The sequence below is a fragment of the Osmerus eperlanus genome, chromosome 4 (genome assembly GCF_963692335.1).
Source record: "Osmerus eperlanus chromosome 4, fOsmEpe2.1, whole genome shotgun sequence".
In the NCBI taxonomy this organism is placed as follows: Eukaryota; Metazoa; Chordata; class Actinopteri; order Osmeriformes; family Osmeridae; genus Osmerus; species Osmerus eperlanus.
The window spans coordinates 8,354,320-8,375,559 of record NC_085021.1 but is presented as its reverse complement, the minus strand read 5'-3'; the positions used below and the strand labels follow the sequence as shown (position 1 = coordinate 8,375,559).

General features: G+C 46.4%; 3 protein-coding genes across 9 annotated transcripts in view; all 3 read left to right on the top strand.

The window, feature by feature from the left end:
• The first annotated feature begins 207 nt into the window (after positions 1 to 207).
• Positions 208 to 3,495, top strand: asb8 (ankyrin repeat and SOCS box containing 8). The gene is made up of 4 exons (XM_062458565.1): positions 208 to 348; positions 1,141 to 1,348; positions 1,458 to 1,562; positions 1,707 to 3,495. The coding sequence occupies exons 2-4, from the start codon at positions 1,220 to 1,222 to the stop codon at positions 2,340 to 2,342; spliced, it is 870 nt and encodes a 289-aa protein (XP_062314549.1). The 5' UTR covers positions 208 to 348; positions 1,141 to 1,219; the 3' UTR covers positions 2,343 to 3,495.
• A 1,483-nt stretch (positions 3,496 to 4,978) lies between these two features.
• atf7a (activating transcription factor 7a) lies at positions 4,979 to 16,280 on the top strand. Of its 6 annotated transcripts, none has more exons than XM_062458564.1 (12): positions 4,979 to 5,038; positions 9,509 to 9,724; positions 12,523 to 12,619; positions 12,934 to 13,064; positions 13,234 to 13,386; positions 13,705 to 13,862; positions 14,003 to 14,078; positions 14,537 to 14,656; positions 14,859 to 15,002; positions 15,126 to 15,314; positions 15,537 to 15,642; positions 15,865 to 16,280. In XM_062458564.1, the coding sequence occupies exons 2-12, from the start codon at positions 9,626 to 9,628 to the stop codon at positions 16,125 to 16,127; spliced, it is 1,536 nt and encodes a 511-aa protein (XP_062314548.1). In that variant the 5' UTR covers positions 4,979 to 5,038; positions 9,509 to 9,625; the 3' UTR covers positions 16,128 to 16,280. The 6 variants fall into 6 exon arrangements, with proteins under 6 accessions (XP_062314548.1, XP_062314544.1, XP_062314543.1 ...); XM_062458560.1 differs by having other exon boundaries at positions 15,862 to 16,280; XM_062458559.1 differs by having other exon boundaries at positions 12,523 to 12,634.
• Positions 16,281 to 19,187: 2,907 nt separating this feature from the next.
• dip2ba (disco-interacting protein 2 homolog Ba) overlaps positions 19,188 to 21,240 on the top strand; it is a 36,950-nt gene continuing 34,897 nt past the window's right edge. For both annotated transcript variants that reach the window (XM_062458557.1, XM_062458556.1), the window contains exon 1: positions 19,188 to 19,416. In XM_062458557.1, coding sequence (XP_062314541.1) covers positions 19,332 to 19,416 — 85 coding nt within the window. In that variant the 5' untranslated portion in view covers positions 19,188 to 19,331. The remainder of the gene's footprint in view (positions 19,417 to 21,240) is intronic.

Here is a 21,240-nt window from a genome sequence, read left to right as displayed (position 1 = left end):
TTTTTTTTTGTGCCAGTGACAGTAGTTCACAGAAGGTATTTTTGGCATGTAGAGCTACGTACGGAGCCATCTGATGCCTATTTTTGGAGAAAAGCTACAGTACATGCATGTTGTCTGTTTAGTGTTCAATTTGCTGTTATGCTATGCTTCAAAGACACAGGATGCGTCCCATTATCATTCAAATAAAACAAATAATATGACAATATATAAACGTGTGTTGACTGGATCTGGTAGGCGTTGTCGACAGCTATGACGACGTCATTTGCGCTTCCGTGTTTATGTCAACTGTAGCAGGCAAGCAAAACAATCTGTTAGCAAGCAAGCTACTCGTCAACCAATTTGAATACGGTTTGTGACGCTTTCAAATAGACACAAAATATACATTCACCAACGTATTCATATACAGTGCACATTTAAAATCGTAACTATGGTAGTGCCTTTGCACAGATAGCTATCTCTACCAAATTAATAAACTAGCTTATGTGTTGTAGCCATTAGTAGCTGGCTAGTAAAACTGAACTGTACAAGCTAGCTCTAACGATGAAAATCTTTCGACGCGCTGGCAGTAGCACACTAGCTAGTCTAAATGTAAACGTTATTGCGATGTCAAAGGGAAAAGTTTACCATGTTAACTTGCTATGTAGTCAGGATGTATGAAGTCCATGCAAACGGCCCAGAATGGTCAGGCAGTTTACTTTTTTAGCGTGTAAACGTACCAGGTTGTTCAAGGGTCACATCTAGTGTAAGGCTTGGAACGTAGTTAGCTAGCATGCTGCTTCGTTCATCTAACTAGGTAGCTAGATACAATATATTTGTATAGTGTGGGTTAGGGTGTGCACGATAGCTGGCATTTAATACTAGCTAACTGAAGTATTATGTAATTTATATTTTGGGGGGCGGGGGGGGGGGGGCAGGGCACAGTTCCAGCACCTTGCCCATATGGCCACATATCTTGATCTCTAGCTAACTATCTAGCTAGCTTAGGTCTTCTGACTGAAATAATGTCAATGTCAAGATAATTACTTTTGAGTGAAGAGGTAAATGAAACGTCTGGACCTCATCTTCTGCTCTTTTGTCGAAATCATGTTTCTATTTTTTTGGCTAAGAATAATAGGACTTAAAAATATATTTTTATTTCAGCCCGGAACTACACCCCTAACCCGGGTTTCCAGCGTGGTGTGGTGTCACCCTTCCCGGGTGCCATGTTCCTCAGTTCCACATGAGCTCTACTATGTGGTATATAATGCAAAGCATTCAGAGTAAATACTCCTTGTCCGAGCGACTCATTCGCACTATTGCAGCCATCCGCTCCTTCCCACATGACAACGTGGAGGATCTCATACGCAGAGTATGTTTGTTGGTGTGTCTATTGGTGTCAAGGCTCAATTCTTACAGCCATGATTGTTTTCTGTTGTCCGTTGATAAAAGACGTTTTGTCATTTTGCTCTTCACGGCAGGGAGCTGATGTGAACCGCATGCATGGCACCCTGAAGCCGTTGCACTGTGCCTGCATGGTGGCTGATGCAGACTGCGTGGAGCTGTTGTTAGAGAAAGGAGCTGAGGTACCACCGACTCACTTATGTTAAACTGCACTGAAGTTCTACACTTACACACACTTTTAATTCATGAATCGGCAGAATCATCCGTCCGAGAAGTAAATCCCTCCACTATCAACCCTTCCCCTCCTCACGTTGTCTCCCGATCAGGTGAATGCCCTGGATGGCTACAACCGCACCGCGCTACACTATGCAGCAGAGAAGGATGAAGGCTGTGTGGAGCTCCTGCTGGAGTATGGTGCCCAGCCCGATGCCCTCGATGGCAACAAGGACACTCCGTTGCACTGGGCCTCCTTCAAAGACAACCCGGAGTGCGTGAGAGCTCTGCTGGAGAGCGGAGCCTGTCCCAACGTCCGAGACTACAACAATGACACACCCCTGAGCTGGGCCGCCATGAAGGGCAACCTCGAGAGCGTCAAGGTCCTGCTGGAGTACGGGGCCCAGGTCCACGTCACCAACTTGAAGGGCCAGACGCCAATCTCCAGGCTGGTGGCCCTCCTGGCTCGGGGCCTTGGCACAGAGCAGGAGGAGGAATGTCTGGAGCTGCTGTGTCGGGCGGCAGGCAGGTTTGAAATCCGTCGGGCCGATGGCACCCTTCCCCGGGAGCTCAGCAAGGATCCCCAGCTCCTGGCCCGGCTCACCAGCATGGTGGCCCAGGCCCCCTCCCTCCGCAGCCTGGCCCGATTCACTGTCCGACAGAGCCTTGGCGTGCGGTTCCTCCCCACGGCCGTCAAAGAGCTTCCTCTACCGGAGTCTGTTAAAGAGTATGTACTGCTGAGAGACTGAGAAGGACATCAGGGACATCACTGTCTAGCCATTAGACCGTTTGTCTTATTGCATTTACAGATAATTTACAGCTAATAATGGAAAATGTTCATGTCAAATGATACAAGCTGTCCAGTAATTCCCACCAGGATTGGATAGAAGCATGGGGGAAGTAGCTCTTAACGTGTATACGTGTGTCTGCTGTAGGAGTGATGTTGATTGCCATTCATGCGTGCTGAATGTGCGTATATGTCTGTGAGTGACATTTTCAAGACCGTTTTTTTCTTCTTTTACGAGTCTACAGAGCCGTACTAGCAATCCCAAGAGAAGTTGCCGTATGAAGCGAGCAGGTTAAAATGTAAACCTGGTGTCAAATTGAATTGTTCATATTGCGTCACTTTTAAGAGTAACAAGCACTAAGAATGTGTTTATGAAAGAGGAAACTAGAAGCTTTGCTATTCTCTAGATGTTTCATGAGTGTGCCAGGTAAAACTGTTTCCATTTTGCCATCTCAATGCTTGTAACATTTTCAGACAGCTTGGTGTCTGTTGCATACAATCATCTGTATCATGCACTTACTTGACTGAACTTGTGTATACTGTATGCCATTTGGTCATATGTGCACATTTACATGTTGATTTTGAATTGGTGAGCTTCACATTGAAAGGAAAAGGTACAGTTTACACTGGAACATTTTTGTTGTTTTAGTATCCAAAACACCCTAATCAAGAATAAACTGTTGTTTTGATTTAAGTAGGTGTACTCTTTAGTTTAATGTTAATCTTGTGCTATTTACTATTGATACTTTTAATGGTGCTTATTCGTCCAACTTTAGCACTGCATACTTAATGTTACTTTAAAAAAAGGTTACCAGCAACCATGACATGTTCCTTTTATAATTGTTTATTTTAGACAAAAATGTTTAAATATTAGACATTGTGAAATGGCATGATAAGTGGAAGTGTTAATTGTTTTTTAAAGATATAAGCTAACAATGTACTTATGTTTGTAGTGGAATTAAAAATAATAATTTTGTGCTTGGTTCAACTTGTTTGTTTTGCAGGTGTGTAAATGTACATTGCTCCTTGATTTGTGTCTTAGCAACATCGATGTACACCCGCAAAGTGCTTTTTTCTTTTGTTTTACTTAAAACAGTAAATGCCTTTCCTGATTACCTACTGTACATTGTTTTTTTCCCCTTCATTAAATGTATAAAAAAATAATTTGTTAAGAAACTAGGAAAAGCAACTTAATGTTAATCATATCTGAGTTTACATTAAATATTCTAAATAATTTAGGTTTAATCGTTAATATTTTTGATCACATTTTATTCTTAAACTGTCCAGAAGGTGTCACTAGGCTAGAGTTACTTAGAAGTCAATGATTCATCAGCATGAATATCAGACAGCAATCATAATGAATTAATGTAGGCTTCAGTAATGTTGGAAAGCCTTTACTTACAAATCACAAACCTTTTATACTCTCATCCCCCTCCACCACAGTCAACCCTTTCACACATTTTCAATAAATGTCATATTATTGTATTCTCTTGATTCTCAGTTATCAGCCACCTGGTTTAAATGCATATTATAACCAACTTCTTTTCAATTACCCTTGTTGAGTTATGTGTTTTTTGTTGTAATTTCCAAAGCCTCATTGTTGTCCCTTGTCCCGACACAGGACGTTCATTTCCAGTGAGACAAGAAAGGTTGAGAGTTTCAGGAAGGAAACTAAAACAACACTGAAAAGGCCCCTTTCCAACAAACCTTTAACACAGCGGTTACAATCATCCTCATTCACTGAATAATATATAGTTTTTGTCCATAAAAATGCTGTAGTCAATAATTATTCAGATTACCCATTGATAACTTAACCAGACTTAATCAAGATGGAAGACCTCTTTCAGGTAGATTATTACAAGTGTACTTCTCCTCCCTCACAATAGGCCCATACACTGGAACCAAGCCACTGTTTATGCAAGACTTGATCTTAGGGACTGGATACATAATTAAAGACATAGTTTCCTTCTTGACAGGAAACCGAAATGGGAACAACACAATTTGCAAACAAAACGAATGAGCTGAGCATTCGATATCAACATGATGGGTGAACACTGGGGCTCAAGAAACTTAATTAGAAGGATCGTCAATTGGGAAGTTTCTCTGAGGCATTATGTTGCAAAGTTCACTTTCTGTTTTACTTTTGTTCAAAAAATTTAGTTGTCATTTGTTATTTGCCTGTTATGACTAATGCATATGAAGATCTGTTCTTGGGAATATTCAAATGAATAGACTTTGGCATTTGAAGAGTATAAACATAATTGTATAAATGTAATCATGTTCTATTAGAAAGAGATTGTCAAGGGCCTGTCAAGAGGTTATGAGTCACATTTTCTTCCGGGGTCGTAGAATTGCGTTATTTCTATCAGTTTCATATTCTGTGCATAATGTGGTATGGGAATGACTGAGTAACATTTTGATGTGACCCTTTATCACTACCGCTATTATGTAGTCCAATTTTAATAGTGCTCCAACATTCTATTATCATGAATTATTAATACTGTGCAAATTTATACTGTAGGTTATACTGTATTTTATACTGTATTTCACACAGACCTGAGTTTAAAAACCCTGACGTAAAACCTCGCGATGATTTGAGGAGGGGAGTGTCAAATTCCAGGAGAGAAGAGAGGAGAGAGAGGGAGAGAGGGCGCAAAGGTGAGTTTGTAAACAGTTTTATACAGTTTAAATTAACAGAGTGTTTAATTCAGACCAAAGAATAACAAAGTGATATAATTTTTTTGGTAGAAGTTGTTTGTTAGTTTCAATATTCGGAATGTATTTTGAGAGGTGAATACTTGTCAAAAGTGCCAGTGTCGCCTCGCTCGTACTCGATTACCAGCTTGCATAGTAGGATGCTAACGAGCTTGCTAGCAAGTAATAACATTATTTTATACGTCATTAGGCAGCATTAAACAAATATGGATTCATGACACAAAAGAACCAACTGACTATATCCATGCTCCTGTTGTCATTTGCTTAATTAATTATTGTTGACTAGGGTTTCAAACTGCACTTGTATGCACATTATGCTCCATACCGACAGTAGGGGCCTGTTGTTAGCGAGCAAGCAGGGAAAGTTGTATTCCTTGACAGAAATCGCTTTTAGCCAATTACATTTGCTGTTGGATTTCATTGACATGTTACTGAGCAATACAGGGTCAAGATATTGCTGATTGATATGCGTATGACCAATAGTTTTAAAGACGGGGCGGTCTCGTACGGGAAAAGGCAGGGTCTAAATTGGCTCGTGTGCAAGAAGACATTTGACTGCTAACACAGTAGCAGATCAAATGCAAACTTTGTAAATAAGCGTCTGGAAGTTTCAGCGGTGTCAACTTTAAACACGTACAATTGAAAAGTAATTTAATATTCCTTGCCAGTATTTTTGTTGTTGATATTGTCAGATAATGTATGCTACGTGTAGTCAAATTTGGACATAAAGCAGGTCTGGCTATGTGGCATTAACACCACACAAATCAAACTTGTGTGGTTGACAAAAGAAGGAAAGACAGTTCAATCACTGCTTGCGGATAAAACTAATGTGTATATTTTAATCTTGCGAAATACCTGGAAATATACTTGTTCATTACCTTGACAAACAATTGTAGTTCAGTATACTGTTTTCCAGAGGTCAATCAAGAGCTGGCAATTACAATTATTGACACGTAGAAGATGCTTGTATTCAGTGGTATTTGTTTTGTCTGTTAAGTTGGAAGAGGTATCTTGAGTAATGCAATTTGAGCTCTTGTACGTCCCTCTATGCATCCCTAAGCTTGTCACCACAGTCCTTGGGAATGTAGGTCATCATTTTCGCTGGGTTGCAGTTCATTCTATCACGGCAATGTAAAAAAGAAAAGAAAGAAGAAATGTCAGCAACAGAACCTATAATGAAGATATGTTTGGACGGGCAACGACAAACACTTGTCATTTTTATTGGTGGAAATAGGCAGAATTACTAAATGTTGGCCTTTGATTTCATGTCATATGATCTACACATTGGGCTTGGGTTCCAAGCCAAGAATTTGATTCAAGTTCAATGGATCTCTCTCCAGTGAAATGCACTGTAGCCAAGTCCAGGACTTTGCTTAATCTTCGTCTGAAAACCACCCTATGTAATTGTAGCAGAGCAGACACATGGTGATAAAAGCCCTGACCAGATTTCCCATTAGTTCATAACTTGGAACTTGTGTGACAAAGTTAAATGGTCTATTGTTTGTAAGTTAGGGCAACAAACAACACTTTGGGCATTGCCTTTCACAAGCAGGTGATCCTGGATTTCATAAAAGATGGGTCCTGTATTGTCCTGCTTTCTGTCTGCTCTACATGGCTTTAGCTTACTATTTTAGTTAGGCAGACATGTATATCGGGTTTCATTTGTTCCATTTTGCAAATATCAGGTTAACGTTGGTTACATGAATGCACATTGGCTGTTGTACACACCCAGCAGCCTGGATCTCCTCATCAAAGCCACCCAACCCCCAGATCTCCTGCACCTCACTTACAAGCCACCAAATATCCTTGATCCCCCCATACCAATCCACGACCCTCCCATTCTCTGTCTCTCTTTCTTTTTTTTCTCTCTCTCTCTCTCCCTTCCTCTCCTTTGTGGGGTCTCCCCTACCCTCTGGCAACTCAAGCCTCAGATTCCATGGCCCTGGCTGCAGTGGGAGCTATTAATACGGTTTGTTTAGTCAGTTTCCTAGCAGGCCGCATCAAACACTGCAGGCCGGCGGCTGATTATAGCAGGGACTCGCTCCCCTACACCTGCTGAGTGGGAGAAATCCAAGTGAACAGCAGGACTCCGCTGGCCACTCCATTGGAGAGACTGGAACCAGGCCACCTCTGGGACGTTTCCATGTCACCTTGGATAAATGGAGGCACAAATAGGTGGACGCTTTATATTAATAAAAAAATAAAATAAATCCACGACCAAAATGGAAACGTGTATGCGTTTTCATCATTGCAGGTGTAACATAACATTAGTGGTTCCAGCCTGCGTCAAGGTAAATCTTAAGTCAGTCAGCTGCTCCTTTAAAAGGTTAGACTACAGACGGCTGTCGGAGAGGGTGGAATCCACGCAGTCGCTCGTGCTTCGTCTCAGCGCCAGCCTGCTAATTGATGTGTTTATTATTGCTCATAAGTAAACCCCCGAGGTCTGCTCAGCCTCTCTCCCTCCAGATGTGGCCGTTTCCCCGGCCCCGTCCACACCCACGGTATAACGAGGCGACGGTGGATCTCGCGTGTAGACGCCCCTGCTCGCACGGCTCTGCCCAAATAGACTCAGTGGATTGGAAGCAGTGTGTGAGGGCCCTGCCTCCAGCCTGCTGGCTCTGCTTTGGAAGACCCTGTGAGGTCCTCCTCCGAGGTCTCCTAGCAGCCCGACCGCTCTGTCTGCACCAACCCTTCCTTTTATCTCCGCGGGATAGAGATTAGCCACTTGCACGCAAACAAGATGCTGCTGCATCATTTTATTTTTAGAGTATTACTATTATTTTTGTTTGTTTTTTTGCCAATAAAGAAATAGAGCAGTGAGTGAAGATACAAGCGTTGTTCCTGTCCCGTCCCCCCCCCCCCCCCCCCCGACCACATGATTGTCTGCTTCAAGCTGCTCCTGTGGAACTCTCCAGAAATCATGTGTCGGCACAGGGCAACTGTCGTCATCCAAGTAGAAAGAGAGGAAGGAAGGGACCGTGAGACTGCAGCGCTGGAAAACATGTAGCCACCAGCCAGCGGTATAAGTAGCCTACTCTGTGCCACTTGATTATGTTAAGCAGTGGTTTAAAAACCACAGACAAGTAAGCTTCGGTAAAACAGTGGTAGTTGCGTGCAAGGTTCTAGGCCTGCCGCAGGTCAATTATCCTTTCATTAGCATCATTGCACCATTAGACATAATACCAGCTGCTGTTGTTTCCAGGGGAAGAAGAGTAGCAGGCCTGTGTTGTGTTTAGGTGGTTCAGTGTCGTCTCTCAGTGGTGAGACAGAGTTGTGTAATAGTTTACCGGACGTCATCCTGAGCCAGTCGGGAGTGCTGAAACTTTAATGCTTGCCTATCCAACACCCTCCCACCCCCACCCCGATGTAAATTTAATGACCAAGTTATTTTTCTAAACATCCTGACCCATCTTCAAGTGGAAGTTTGCTAAAATGAGAGGGAGGGAGGGAGAAAGGGAGAAACAGCTAGCGGAACAGGAGGAGGAACTAGGGAGCGAGGGCCGACGCAACAGCAACATACAGCAGCTGCTCACTAGCAGAAGTTGTAGTAGAGCCAGTCAGGCTCAAGCAGCACAGTGCCGTTTTAGGTTATATAAGTTCAACTTTACTTTCAAGAGGAGGACAAACCAAACATTGGCTTGTGCGTATGGAGCTTTTGTCAACAGCATGTGCTTAGAGAGAGGAGGTGAGAAGGGAGCAGAGGAGGGGGGAGGCCACTGACTTTGCCTACACATTTAGCCCCTTCGGTTCAGTTAGCCCATAGAGCTAGCCTAGCGATGGCAAACTCAACACCGTTGTGCTCGTCCTCAGTTGGAGGATTGCGTCGCTGAGGACGTAGCCTGTCACACCGTCATGAGCACACCACACCAGCTGGACAGTTTCAAGCCCAGTTTGTGGGGACCAGAGTTCTGGGACTGTGATAGGGTTTCTTGTTTCTTTCTCGTTGGGCGTGAGTGTAAGGAAGTGGGTGAGGAGCTATGGGGAAAGGAGAGGGTCACAGAGTGTTCTGCTGCAGATATTTGAGCTGTGGAATCAGAGATGATAGTCCTTCTGGAAGTAGGTAAAGAGGGGGGAGAGAGAGGGATTGGATGTATATAGAGTGGCGGTCTGAGCGAGGAAAAACAGAATGGGAGGGAGGGAGGGAGGGAGGGAGGGAGGGTGGGTGGGTGGGTGGGTGGGTGGGAGGGAGAGATAGATAAGATAGATGGAGTAAGAGGCACTTGGAGACTAGAGATGGGGGTGGTGGAGAGGTAGAGAGCGAGAGAGAGCGGGAGATGTCTTGTGCAAACGGTAGCGTCCTTCTCCTTTGCAAGCTGCACCTCATTGGCTAGCCCAGAAGCCCTCTGTGTAAAGGAAGTATCACCAGGGAAACTTCATCTCGCTGCCTGTGTGTGTGTTTTCCTCTTGGCCTAGGTTATTTTTGAATCTTCTTCCTACACCGACCGAGGCTACCACGAGCCGACAGCATCCCTGCTTTGTTGCTGCCGGGAACGGATTTCGAAATAAACGAAAAGAAAATCCCCCCCAACAATGTTCTCCTCTTCTACTCTTCCGCAGTTACACTGCAAGCTCTTTGCAAAGATGGGGGACGACCGACCTTTTGTGTGCAACGCTCCTGGCTGTGGACAGGTGAGCCCTCTCTCTTGTCTTGGGTTTCAGGTCTGCCTGTCTGTCTGCATGCATGTACTCTTTGTGGTCGTTGAATGTAATATGTTGCGCAAACCACATAGACACTTTTGCTTGTTAATCATTATTGCCCCTTTTTTATGGTGCAGCCTTTTCCCCTTGACTAGCTCAAGTTGCGATTGGCAGTCGATTCTTATTTCTTCATCGTCGCGTGAGGTTTCCTGGTAATAGTGTTGGGTTGAACGGGCTTCATGAAATCACACAAGGATTTTTTCCTCCGTTTTCATCTTCGTACCGTTTGCGTTCAGCCAACAAGCGGTTAACGTCGACACTTCTCGTTCCTCTCTGGTTGCCCTCGTGAACAACACACTGGAGTTGAGGCGGCGGCACAGATCATACTGATAGTGCGAGCTCGTGCTCCTCTGAAACAACAATGCTCCCGTGGTGTCGGCCAGTGACTCACAGATGAGTAATCAGGGCCCAGTTATTGTTTCAACCTGTCTCCTGCAGACAGTGTTTTGAGCCATAGAGGTGACTCAGCGAAGCTTCAGACAACACACACACGCCAGGAACATGGCTCTTTTATAGGCTCTGGCTGGCAGATTAAATAAGACTCATAACTCTAGACAAAAAAAAAAAAAAAAAAAATGGGGTGGGGGGGGGGGGGGTGGATCTGAGTGTGACTACATTCGTCATGGCTGGCTTACTAAACTGTCTGGGGTTGCGATACTGCAAATAAGATCCCATCCAGCCTACAAAAGGATAACCACGACGACGACGACCGGCTGTCGACACCGGAAGCGTTCGACGTGATCACACTACCTGCTGATTATCCCAAAGTGTTTTGTGACTCCCAAGCCTACGTCGTCGCCTGCCCCCCCCCCCCCCCCCCCCCTGCTGAGAGCAGGTGCCCACAGGGCCGTCCTGTCCCACCAACAGAGCAACATGCATCTGGCCTCAATAATGAATGTGATGTCCTTTTCTCCCTTCCATGAACTTGTGGCGATACCGACGGAGCCCCGCCCCGCCAGTGTTGCCAGTCACACGTTTCCTCTCCCAGCTGACTCGCGTCTGCGAACGTCACAATCTTCCCATTTATCATTTATATGGATCGCATTATTAATTTAGGGATCAGCGAAAGGAACTGGAGAACGCTTACCTTGAGGCTAACCGACGGGCCGCGCTTGGGTTCGGCGCCGTCTGTGGTCGGGTCGCCCCGGTTGGGGGCGGGTGGAAACCGTCGGCGTGTTTGGGGTCGCAGCAGAGTGTTGGGGTTTGTGTCGCCGCCCTCGCGCTTCACGTGCCTCTCGGGTTTTTTGAGGCGGGCCCAAAAGCGTTGGTTGACAACGATGTTGTTTCCAGTGTGAAGCCACGGATTCTGCCTACAAATCCACGTTAAGCCTTCGACTACCGCGTCTATCAGTGAAACGCTTTCTCCTTTCACATGAGCTCTTTGATATTCAGACGCATTAGTCTGTGTAGGGCATGCCAGCGAAGGACGTTGAGTCGAGGCCCTCGCAGAATGCCAAGACTTGAGGTCCTATCTGCCTGTCGAGAGCCTTTTCATCAAGTTAGCAATAGCAACAAGGCATCCTAATAATAGCTGTCAATCCACTGTGTTAAAGCTTGACCAGGGTTCCAGTACCTGACACACCATGATATGTACTTTTAGAACAGTTCCCCCTTCCCCGGCTAGATTGTCCAGTCTGTGAGACAGTCGTTTGTATTGGTGATGCTGCTGCCGGTCGCTCCGTCTAAAAATAAGTGGACACTTGGCTGTGTTTCCACGGCGCTCTCTCACGACTGAACTTGTAACTGTGACACGGCGACCAGAAATAGGCAGCGAGAGACGGCGGCTGCAAAGGCCTCAGCCTTGCAAAGGCCTCAGCCTTGGCTCGTCCTCCTACGTGTCCTCACCTCCACTTCAGACACACATTTTAACAAGAGGGGAGGGGGAGGGAGAGAGGGAGAGGGGGAGAGGGGGAGAGGGGGAGAGGGGGAGGGAGGTAGCACAGAGAGTTGGATCACTACTGCAAGGACATCACACGCACACAAAGCAGAACACGCACATGCTTTTGCTAAATCTGACAGAAAACAGGAATCAAGCCTTCTTATTCTGCGAAGGCTGCTACTCATAACAATGAAGCAGGCAGCTAAGGGATTCAGGTGGCTGAGCGGTTAGGGAAGCGGGCTAGTAATCTGAAGGTTGCCAGTTCGATTCCCGGCCGTGCCAAATGACGTTGTGTCCTTGGGCAAGGCACTTCACCCTACTTGCCTCGGGGGGAATGTCCCTGTACTTACTGTAAGTCGCTCTGGATAAGAGCGTCTGCTAAATGACTAAATGTAAATGTACTTGCTTGTTGGTGCAAAATAAAGCTTTACATCTTTGTACATCCATCCACAGCAAAAACGTTTTGGTCATCTAAAGATCTTATTGATGCAAATGAAGTTCAGTTTCATTGAGTGGCCATTTTGACTGATTTCCTTGATGTAAACCTACATGTGGCAGTCCGTCAGCAACATGGCGTATGCCTTGAATGATATTGATGCACTGGGTAAAAACCCCTTTGTTGTCACACGCGTAAGGATACAGTGTACATGTGTTCCATATCCCTAGAAACACAATGAGACTGCCTGTCAGATTCAGTGCAAACCGATATGGAGGTGAAGGTTCAAGTCTGTCCCTCAAGTGTTCAGGCTGAGAAGATGATCACCTTGACGTTCCTGTGCTCCTCTCTCACACCCCATCCCTTTTCTCATCCCCCCCTCCCTATCTGTCCTCCATTTTCCTCTCGTTCTAGAGGTTTACCAATGAGGACCACCTGGCCGTGCACAAGCACAAGCACGAGATGACACTCAAATTCGGCCCTGCCAGGACCGACTCTGTCATTATCGCAGGTACTTTGTCTCCCAGTGAGTTAAGAATATTCAACTTCTCCTCTTTCTATCATTTGGGGGTTGCCTTGACGGGTGGGGAAGTGTTCTGTTATGCCATTTCAGTAGAGTTGCGCTGAACGAATGTGTCGTCGGTCTGACAATGATAACGTTCTCTGAAGATGAATTGGCTGTGAACACAGTCGTGTGAATTTGACTCATGTCAAACTGACATGCCCACAGACTGTTGCATGAGGTCATTACCACGTGTGAAAATGGGCTGCAACACGTCTTTCAAAAAAGGATATTTCTGTTTCTCTCTCTCTCTACCCTGGCAGACCAGACACCTACTCCAACGCGCTTCCTGAAAAACTGCGAAGAGGTGGGCCTGTTCAACGAGATTGCCAGTTCCTTCGAGCAGGAGTTCCGCAAGGCCCAAGAGGATGACGACAAGAGGGCCAAGAACCCTGTGAGCAATGGGATGAGGGGATGGATGAGAGGCATGGGGTTTTTGCGTGTGTGTGTGATGCAGCTAAGGGACCCAGCTCTTCGAAGCGGCGTCTGTCCTGTGCACATTGCCTCATCCATGCTTTGTCCTGTCTCTCTCTTCCACGCCATCTCCCCCCCCCGGACTCCAGCTCCCAGCTCCCCACTCCGTGGCCCTGGACATGAGCCTGCAGACGCCGTCTGATGTGAAGGTGAAGGAGGAGGAGCTTGTGGAGGTGGACTCCTCCCCCCCGGGCAGCCCAGACTCCATGTCCAGCATGTCGGACAGCAACAGGGAGTCCGTGGTGAGAGGAAAGGTAGGGGAGGGGGTAGGGGAGGGGGCAGGGGAGGGGGGAGGGGAGGGGGTAGGGGAGGGGGTAGGGGAGGGGGTAGGGGAGGGGGTAGGGGAGGGGTAGGGGAGGGGTAGGAGAGGGACGTGGTCACACAGACTTGATTTGGGTTGTTTTGGGTTTAACAGCTGATTACATACGAACGCAATCAAATAGGTTTTGAACCGAACTGTTACACATGCTGTATTTCGTTTTTCTTCAAGAGATTCCAATGACGGCAAATTCCCTAATTGAGTCCTCTGTGTTCCCCTGCGTGTTCCCCTGCTCCCCCAGGACACGCCCCCGCGGCCCGCGCTCAGCTCGGCGCCCACCCCCACCATCGTGCGTCCCGGCTCTCTGCCCCTCCACCTGGGCTTCGACGCCCTGCAGCCCACCATGCCCTCGCCCACCTCGGTCATCACTCCCACGCCCCCCTCCAATCGCACCCTCGGGTGAGTCGACCGGGGCTACGAGGGGCTCGGACGGATGCTTTAGGAGGCCTTAAGGGCTGACCGCCAGGATCGGTGTGGTACCCCCTGTCTCCATGGCGATGTTGTCACCCATAGCACTGCTCTGCTCCTTGTGCCTCCAGGTCTCCCACCAGTCACTATCCCATGATGATGCACCTCCCCAACGTCCTCCCCGGCCCCGTCCCCTCCGTCATATCCGTGAGTTAGGAGTCACCTCTTCAGGCATACGCGTTGTGTCTTGAATTACAGTTCACTTCAGGACACCAACAGAGGCGGGATTGTGAGCATAAACATTGAAAGAGGAACCACGCACCTCACTTTCAGCCCTTTTCACATTTTCATAAACTTTTTGTGGTTGTGGGTGGGGATTTTTCATGAATATTTATTTCCAGTGATCACACACTCACAACTCTGTCGAGGCTCGTAAACATTTCTTCATGGGTTTAGAACCACGAGGCACAAACAAGAGCTGGCATTTAACACCAAATGTTTGTCTGAATCCAAACCACGGTTGCTAAGTTTAGCCTTTTAACCTTAGGGGTTTACCTTCCAAAAGCAGGTTTTGTTGTTAAGTTACTCTCACAACAAGCAGTGTGTCCCTCCGCCCACACAAGTGACAGCTGCAGTTGTTAAAGTCCTGTGTGTCCTGTCTGTAGCTGGCCCGGCCCATGTGTATGGTGCCCAACATTCCCGGGATCCCTGGCCCTCCCCTGGGGGGCAACAGTAGTGGCTCCAACTCTCCCTCTGGCTACAACATCCACCTAGAGGCCAAGATGGTGAGCGACTGATGAGCTCTCTGTCTCTCTCTGTTCTACCGTCTCTCTGTCTCTATCTCTCTATCTCTCTCTCTCTGTCTCGTTTGTTATTATTTTCTCTCCCTTTTCTCTTTCCCTGAGTTTCCCACTGGCCGAACACTGTGTTTTTACGTGTGTTGCATGGGTTGTTGATGTTGTCCTCTGGTTGGTGTCTGTCCTGTAGAGGCTGAAGGCAGCGCTGGCCCACCAGTCAGGTCACAGTCTGGGGGGCATGGCTCTGGGCCACAGTCCCATGGTGCCCCAGAGAGCCGAGCAGAGCCAGCTGCTGGTGCAGCACCCGGACGCCCCCTCCCCTGCACAGCCCCAGGTAACACACACACACACCCTGACACACAAGGCGCTCTAGCAAGGTCGCCTTGTAAAGCTCAGCTCACTCAGTCAACTGCACTCGTCGGATTCCCCCCCCCCCCCCCCCCCCTCCTGCCCTCAGGTGTCTCCCGCCCAGCCCACCGGCGGGCGGCGGCGGCGGACAGCGGAGGACGATCCAGACGAGCGGAGGCAGCGCTTCCTGGAGAGGAACCGGGCGGCCGCCTCCCGCTGCCGGCAGAAACGCAAAGTGTGGGTCAACTCCCTGGAGAAGAAAGCAGAGGAGCTCAACTCCATGAACGTTTCCCTCTCGGTGAGTGTGTGTGCGTGCGCGCGTGTCTGTGGTGTCTATAAATACTGTTCATTGGCCTCAAACCATGACACCTACTCGTCCCAGGCTATATTGAACAGTTTGGATCAAATGCACCTTTCGATTATTTCTTAGTATTGACATTGTCGTTCTTTGCTAACACGCAAATGACCCCCCCCCCCCCCCCCCCCCCCCAACACACACACACACACACTCCACCCTCAGAATGAAGTGTCTCTGTTGCGGAACGAGGTGGCTCACCTCAAGCAGTTGCTGCTGGCCCACAAGGACTGCCCTGTCACCACCCTACAGAAGAAGACTGCATATCTAGGTGAGCTCACCACCCAGGGCTCCACGAGGTGAAACACAGCAAAACAGCAGGCCCTTTCATTGATTTGATTTAATTTTCACAATTTTCAATTGATTAGCTTGTGATGGCTAAGCGGTTAGTTGGGGGGAAAACAGAGTTGGGTTGGTGGGTTGAAATACAGAAAAGACTGTGTGTGTGTGTGTGTTTAACCCTCTCCTGCCCCCCCTATCTGTGGCACAGCAGCGGAGGACAGCATGAAAGACTCGTCAGAGCCCACGGGCTCGCCCGCCCCCGTCATCCAGCACAGCTCCCTGGCCCTCAGCCCCTCGGCCGGCCCCAACGGGATGAGCGCGCGGGCGGCGGCCGAGGCCGTGGCCATGTCTGTGCTGACTGGGATGGGCCAGCACCCTCACCAGCACCCTCACCAGCACCAGAACCGGCACCAGCAGCGGGGCGAGAGCTCGCACGTCATCATGGCCACACAGTCTCAGTCGGCTGCCAGATGATGAGCAGGCCCATAGCCCAGGACTAGGCACTTGCGCATGCATGCACGCACGCACACACACACACACACACACACGGAGCACCACCCATAAAGACAGGAGAGGAGTTGGAGCTCACTCCAGACAGACAAAGTCACCCCCATAGAAAGGAATACATACATAAAAAATAAATAAATAAAAGGCCTTCTCTCGGCCCCATTTGCTGTGACGCCATTTTGCTCTGGCCTGGAGCTGCAGCAGCGTGCTGGGGACAGAGAGCTTCCTGTTCACTCTGCCATAGACTACAGGGGCTGGACTCCAACCCCCATCACCCCCCACTCCCTCAACGCTTGCCCACCGACACCCCTCTGACCCTCAGCCTCAGTCCGGCTTTGCTTCCCTGGACTGTTGGACGGCCTTTTTCCTTCTGAGTGTACTGTGGTGGTGAGCTCTGCACTTGGACTTCTTCTGGCACACCTCTCACAGCTGTGGTCATGCCAGCGCACGTACAGACGCATGCTCCGGGTGGGAACGTGTCGGTCATGTGAGTTCTTCATACCAAACACGGAGTGCCCGAGTCAGCCGTTTTGGAGCGAACGGTGCCTTGCCCTCGCAAACGTTGGGATACATTTTAATATCTAGCATATACTCACTCCCTCAGATGACGCTGGGGGCTCCAAAGACGCAATAACTTTTTTTTGCTATGTTGAACTGTCAAGATGTTTGAGTTTGAAATGTTACCTTTTGTAAGTCGTTCCACCACTAGGTAAGACGCCATTCACCGAAAGCTTACCTCATATATACTCTTTTTATGATACGTTTTATAAATGACGAGAGTGAATCCGAACCTCGCTGTGCGCCGATTCACAATCTGATACACTAAGATCTGGTTTGTTAGCTTGGTTTGCAAGAGAGTTGCCGTGTTCCTGTGCAGCTTCCTCACAGTTAATTGGCACATCTTTTCCCCTTCCCTTTATGAATCCCAAGCTGGCAAAGAGCGCTGCTGATGTCTCGTTTGTCAGCCTTTCGTGGGATAGAGGATGGTACTTCAAAAGAGATTCTGTATTTATCTCTACAGCTGCCTCGCCCGTGCTGCTTTGTGGAGTGTAATGAGTCGTGTTGCCTTTTAGCTCTGTACAAATTACTGTTCAAAACAAGCCATAACAACCGGCACTGACGAATCACAATCTCGAAATGCCCAAAGATCCAATGATTTTGGGTGGGGGGGTGGAGATGGGGATGGGATGGGGGGGGTGGGGTTGCTAGGGGAATCAGCTTTGGCTGAGTCTCACAGTGACACTTTGTCTGATCTGCACACTCACACACTAAATGTTTGAGAAGATGTTTGCCTTACAAATCACATTGGTGCCTCTACTATCTCCCTCAAGTATGATTTGGGTTTTAAATTGCCATGAAAAAAAAGGTCTGTCTCTTAAAACCAAATTCAGACAGTATACTTTTGGATTTCAAAACATTAGCAATATGATCATTGTTATGATTAGGAACAGAGGCTTTATTTTTATGCTAATTTGGAAGAATATCAGCGTTTCTCAATGTCAGCGTTTTGTGATTCAGTACTTTGACTGCCATCTAATGGAAATACATGCAAACAACATTAGACGCGGAGCGTTGAGAGAGAAAAAAAAAAAAACTCCAATAGCAGTCCCTGAACTGTTTAAATTATTCAGGAATCCCCATTTTAACAAGATTTGATTTTTTTTTAAAGAATTATGAAGCCTGAACAAGGTATATGCTTTTTTCTGGTATCTATATGTATCTGTCTTCTCTTTACCGTAAAATGCTTCTTTATCCTGCAGATATATTATGGCTTCAGACCATAAATGGAAGGGCATGTCTTGATGCACTAAAATATGCAGGTTTATTGTCGATTTTGTGTTGTTATGCAGCCTTTTATTTTTCCTCATCTTGTCTCTTTCAGGGGCACAGACTACTCAACCATGTCTTGTTTATATACTATAGACATAATATAAATTGCTCAATTACTATTTGACTCACACATCTCACATGACTGAACCTTTTCTCCTACAGTCCCAATGGTGACCTGGCATTGTGTTAGCATTCTGAGCTAGCACTAGCACTCGGCTGCCAATCCTTAATAGACTTGTTCCAATGAAATGGAAAAACAGACTATATTCATCTTTCATGTTAGTTATTGTCGTCTGCACTTTTTATTTCAAACGTTTTCCGTAATGCGTGCTATTGTCAGGACTATACCAAATCCCTGACAAGGTCTCTTATATCGTTGTGTTGTAATGATGACATATAGAAATGAATCTGTGTTAGATATCCATTTCTTTTTTTTAATTATTATGTAAGTCCTGTCAGACTTATTGTATCCCTGTTATTGCATAGAAATTTAATTTTGTCTATGGATTGTCCATAGCGTAAAAACAAACAAGTAACTTATTATTGAATTGGTCTTATTGCAATCACAATTATATATTTTTCTAACATTTTGAACATTGATAAAAGTAACAGAACTGAATCAGAAAACAACAGTTTAATAACAAGGTATCAATGTGAGCCTTCCGTTTAGTGTCCAGTATTTACTATTTGATTTGTTCATTCGCACTCCCTATCGTTGGACGGATGTTTTCAGAAGTTGTCTTTGTACTGTACATATCTGTACTATATGAATATATTTACTTTTCCATGCATGTCAAAGTGGAATACTATAAGCACTTGCCATGCAAAAGGTAATTAAAGAATGGAAAACTTAATGCATATTGATGATCCAGGATATCTTTGTGAGCCACTAACTTATTTAATTGGTACATTGTTATCCCAATAATACAATTATATATTTGATTGGTTCTAAAGATTTTAGGAAAGGTCTCCATTTGAGACAGTTGAAGGGCATACATTTCTACATTTTCTGATTTTACAGTGGGTATACAAAAGTGAGTTGTTTATCCTTTCTGGCTGTAACATACAACCGGGAACGCAAGATGGCGCAAAATAATGTAAAAGTACATGATCGTGTGTATGAGAGTAGTTATACTGCCACTTACGTTACAGCCGAGGTAATCGACGTCACGTGACTGTTCATTGCCATGGGTGAGTTTCTTCCCATTATGGCGGAAGGACCAATCGTGCGAATGGATTGTCTACCCGACTCAAATGCATGTTCTATGTCTTGAAGGAAGTATTTTGAGCTAGAGGTTGCGGAATATTAATAGAACAGCCGTTTATTTGATTTCCCAAGTCATGGCAGACCAGGGTGTGGATTTGTCGGGGCTACCAAAGGAGGTTCGAGACCATTTGGCGGAGTTGGATTTGGAGCTATCTGAAGGTAAGAGGAGTGACGAGTCAAAGGATGTTCTAGCTAGCATGGGAGGGAGTAGAATTTAACTGATGTAGCGAGTTACCAGTATCTTTTAAATGAGCATACCTTCTGCAAGCTCGTGTGTACTGAGAATTGGAACATGTGAAGGAAACAGCCAAATAAATTTCAGACACTCAAATGGTCTCGTTGTTAGCATGAGGCTAGCCATCCTTTCTTGCTGCATGGGCTCGTGCTAGCATGACAGACAGCTAGAGGAGAAAGGATAAAAGAACAGCCTGGTCGTGTGCCTTCGTGTCTCACTCTAAAAGCTTCCGTGATTCCTTACGAGTTAAATAGGCTTAAATGTATAATTTTATCGCTATTCTGAATAGAAAGTTCAATATTTTGGATCAAATACTTAAAGTGTTCATACACTGATTGTCCAAGCCCTGCTTATCTGCTAGTCTGTTTGATAGCTTGGTTTCAGCAAGAGCCAGTCAATGATTTTAACTGGCATCAAGGGTCAAGTGATCACCAGTCTTGAATTTTTATATTTGATTGACAAGATTGAGAACATCTTGTATCTTTCAACATCTATGCTGCCATGCCTTATAAACTTGTAGGAGACCAAATCACAGCCTAAAGGACTGCATGTTTTTGTGTAATGTTTCCTACTTGGTGTCAGGCTTCCCTTTTCACATTGTGTATGGCTGTCAGGGGTGTCATGGGTTGTATGGGGATTTCAGCTGAGGAATTCAGTTACACAACTGCTGCGACTGTGTGTGTGGGTTGGTTACTGAAAAGACTGGTTACAGCAGCCAAACCATGGAGGAGATCAGCACACATCAGTCATCAGTCAGGCATCACACCTTGATGCCTCAGTATCAAAGCCACATTGAGAACATATGGTTGATAAAATGATGCGGCATAATTACTGACTTAACCCTTGTGTTATCTTCGGGTCATTCTGACCCATCAGTCGTTGTGACCCACAGTCGTATTGCGACAACTTTACCGCATACAAAAACAAAGTAAAGCAATTTCTTTTAACCGTTGGGCTGTCTCAGACCCCCCACATTGCGACGGTTAAAAGAAAATTATTTTTATTTGTATTTGTATTGGGTAAAATTGGGTAAACACAACGATGGTTCGTTATGAACCTTTGGGTCATGTGACCCGAAGGCAGCACAAGGGTTAAAATACTATCATGACATTTCAGTCTATTGAGTGTTGACTTTGGCTACACAGTCGTGTGTGTACATGGCTGTGTGGGGGTCGTGCCTATTTGTTTTGAGTGGTGGCAAGTGTACGTTGTTGCTTGTGTGTGTGTGTGTGTGTGCACGCACGTGTCCATTTAACTGCTCATGCCTCCGCCGCTAGCACCCCTCTCACCACAACAGCTGCAGGAGCCTTCCCTGCAGCCACTGACACATCGCTGTGAGCCCCCCAGCCCCCCTCCCCTGCCGTCTGACACCTAACCCTAAACCCCAAGGTGAATTCCCACACATGGGGAGCACTTCCACCCAAGGACCAATGACCATCTCTCCCCCCCCCCCCTCTTTCAAACTTAACTGCTTATTTGTTTATGGAAAAGAAGTGGTCATTTTTGGTCTGTCCAATACACACAAAAGGAACAAACAGTGTTGACTTTGGCCATTGGCACCGGGCTGAGGGACATTGAAGTGAGTTCTAATGGGCTGTCTTGCATGTCGTGTGTTGACTTTCAAAAGGATTGTCACCAGCACACTTTCTACGGTGACTTTGGGGTTTTCAGAAAACATCAAGACCCAGTGCATTGTTTTCCACCGGAATGCTCATCCTCAATGTGACTACGTGTGTCAGAACCATACT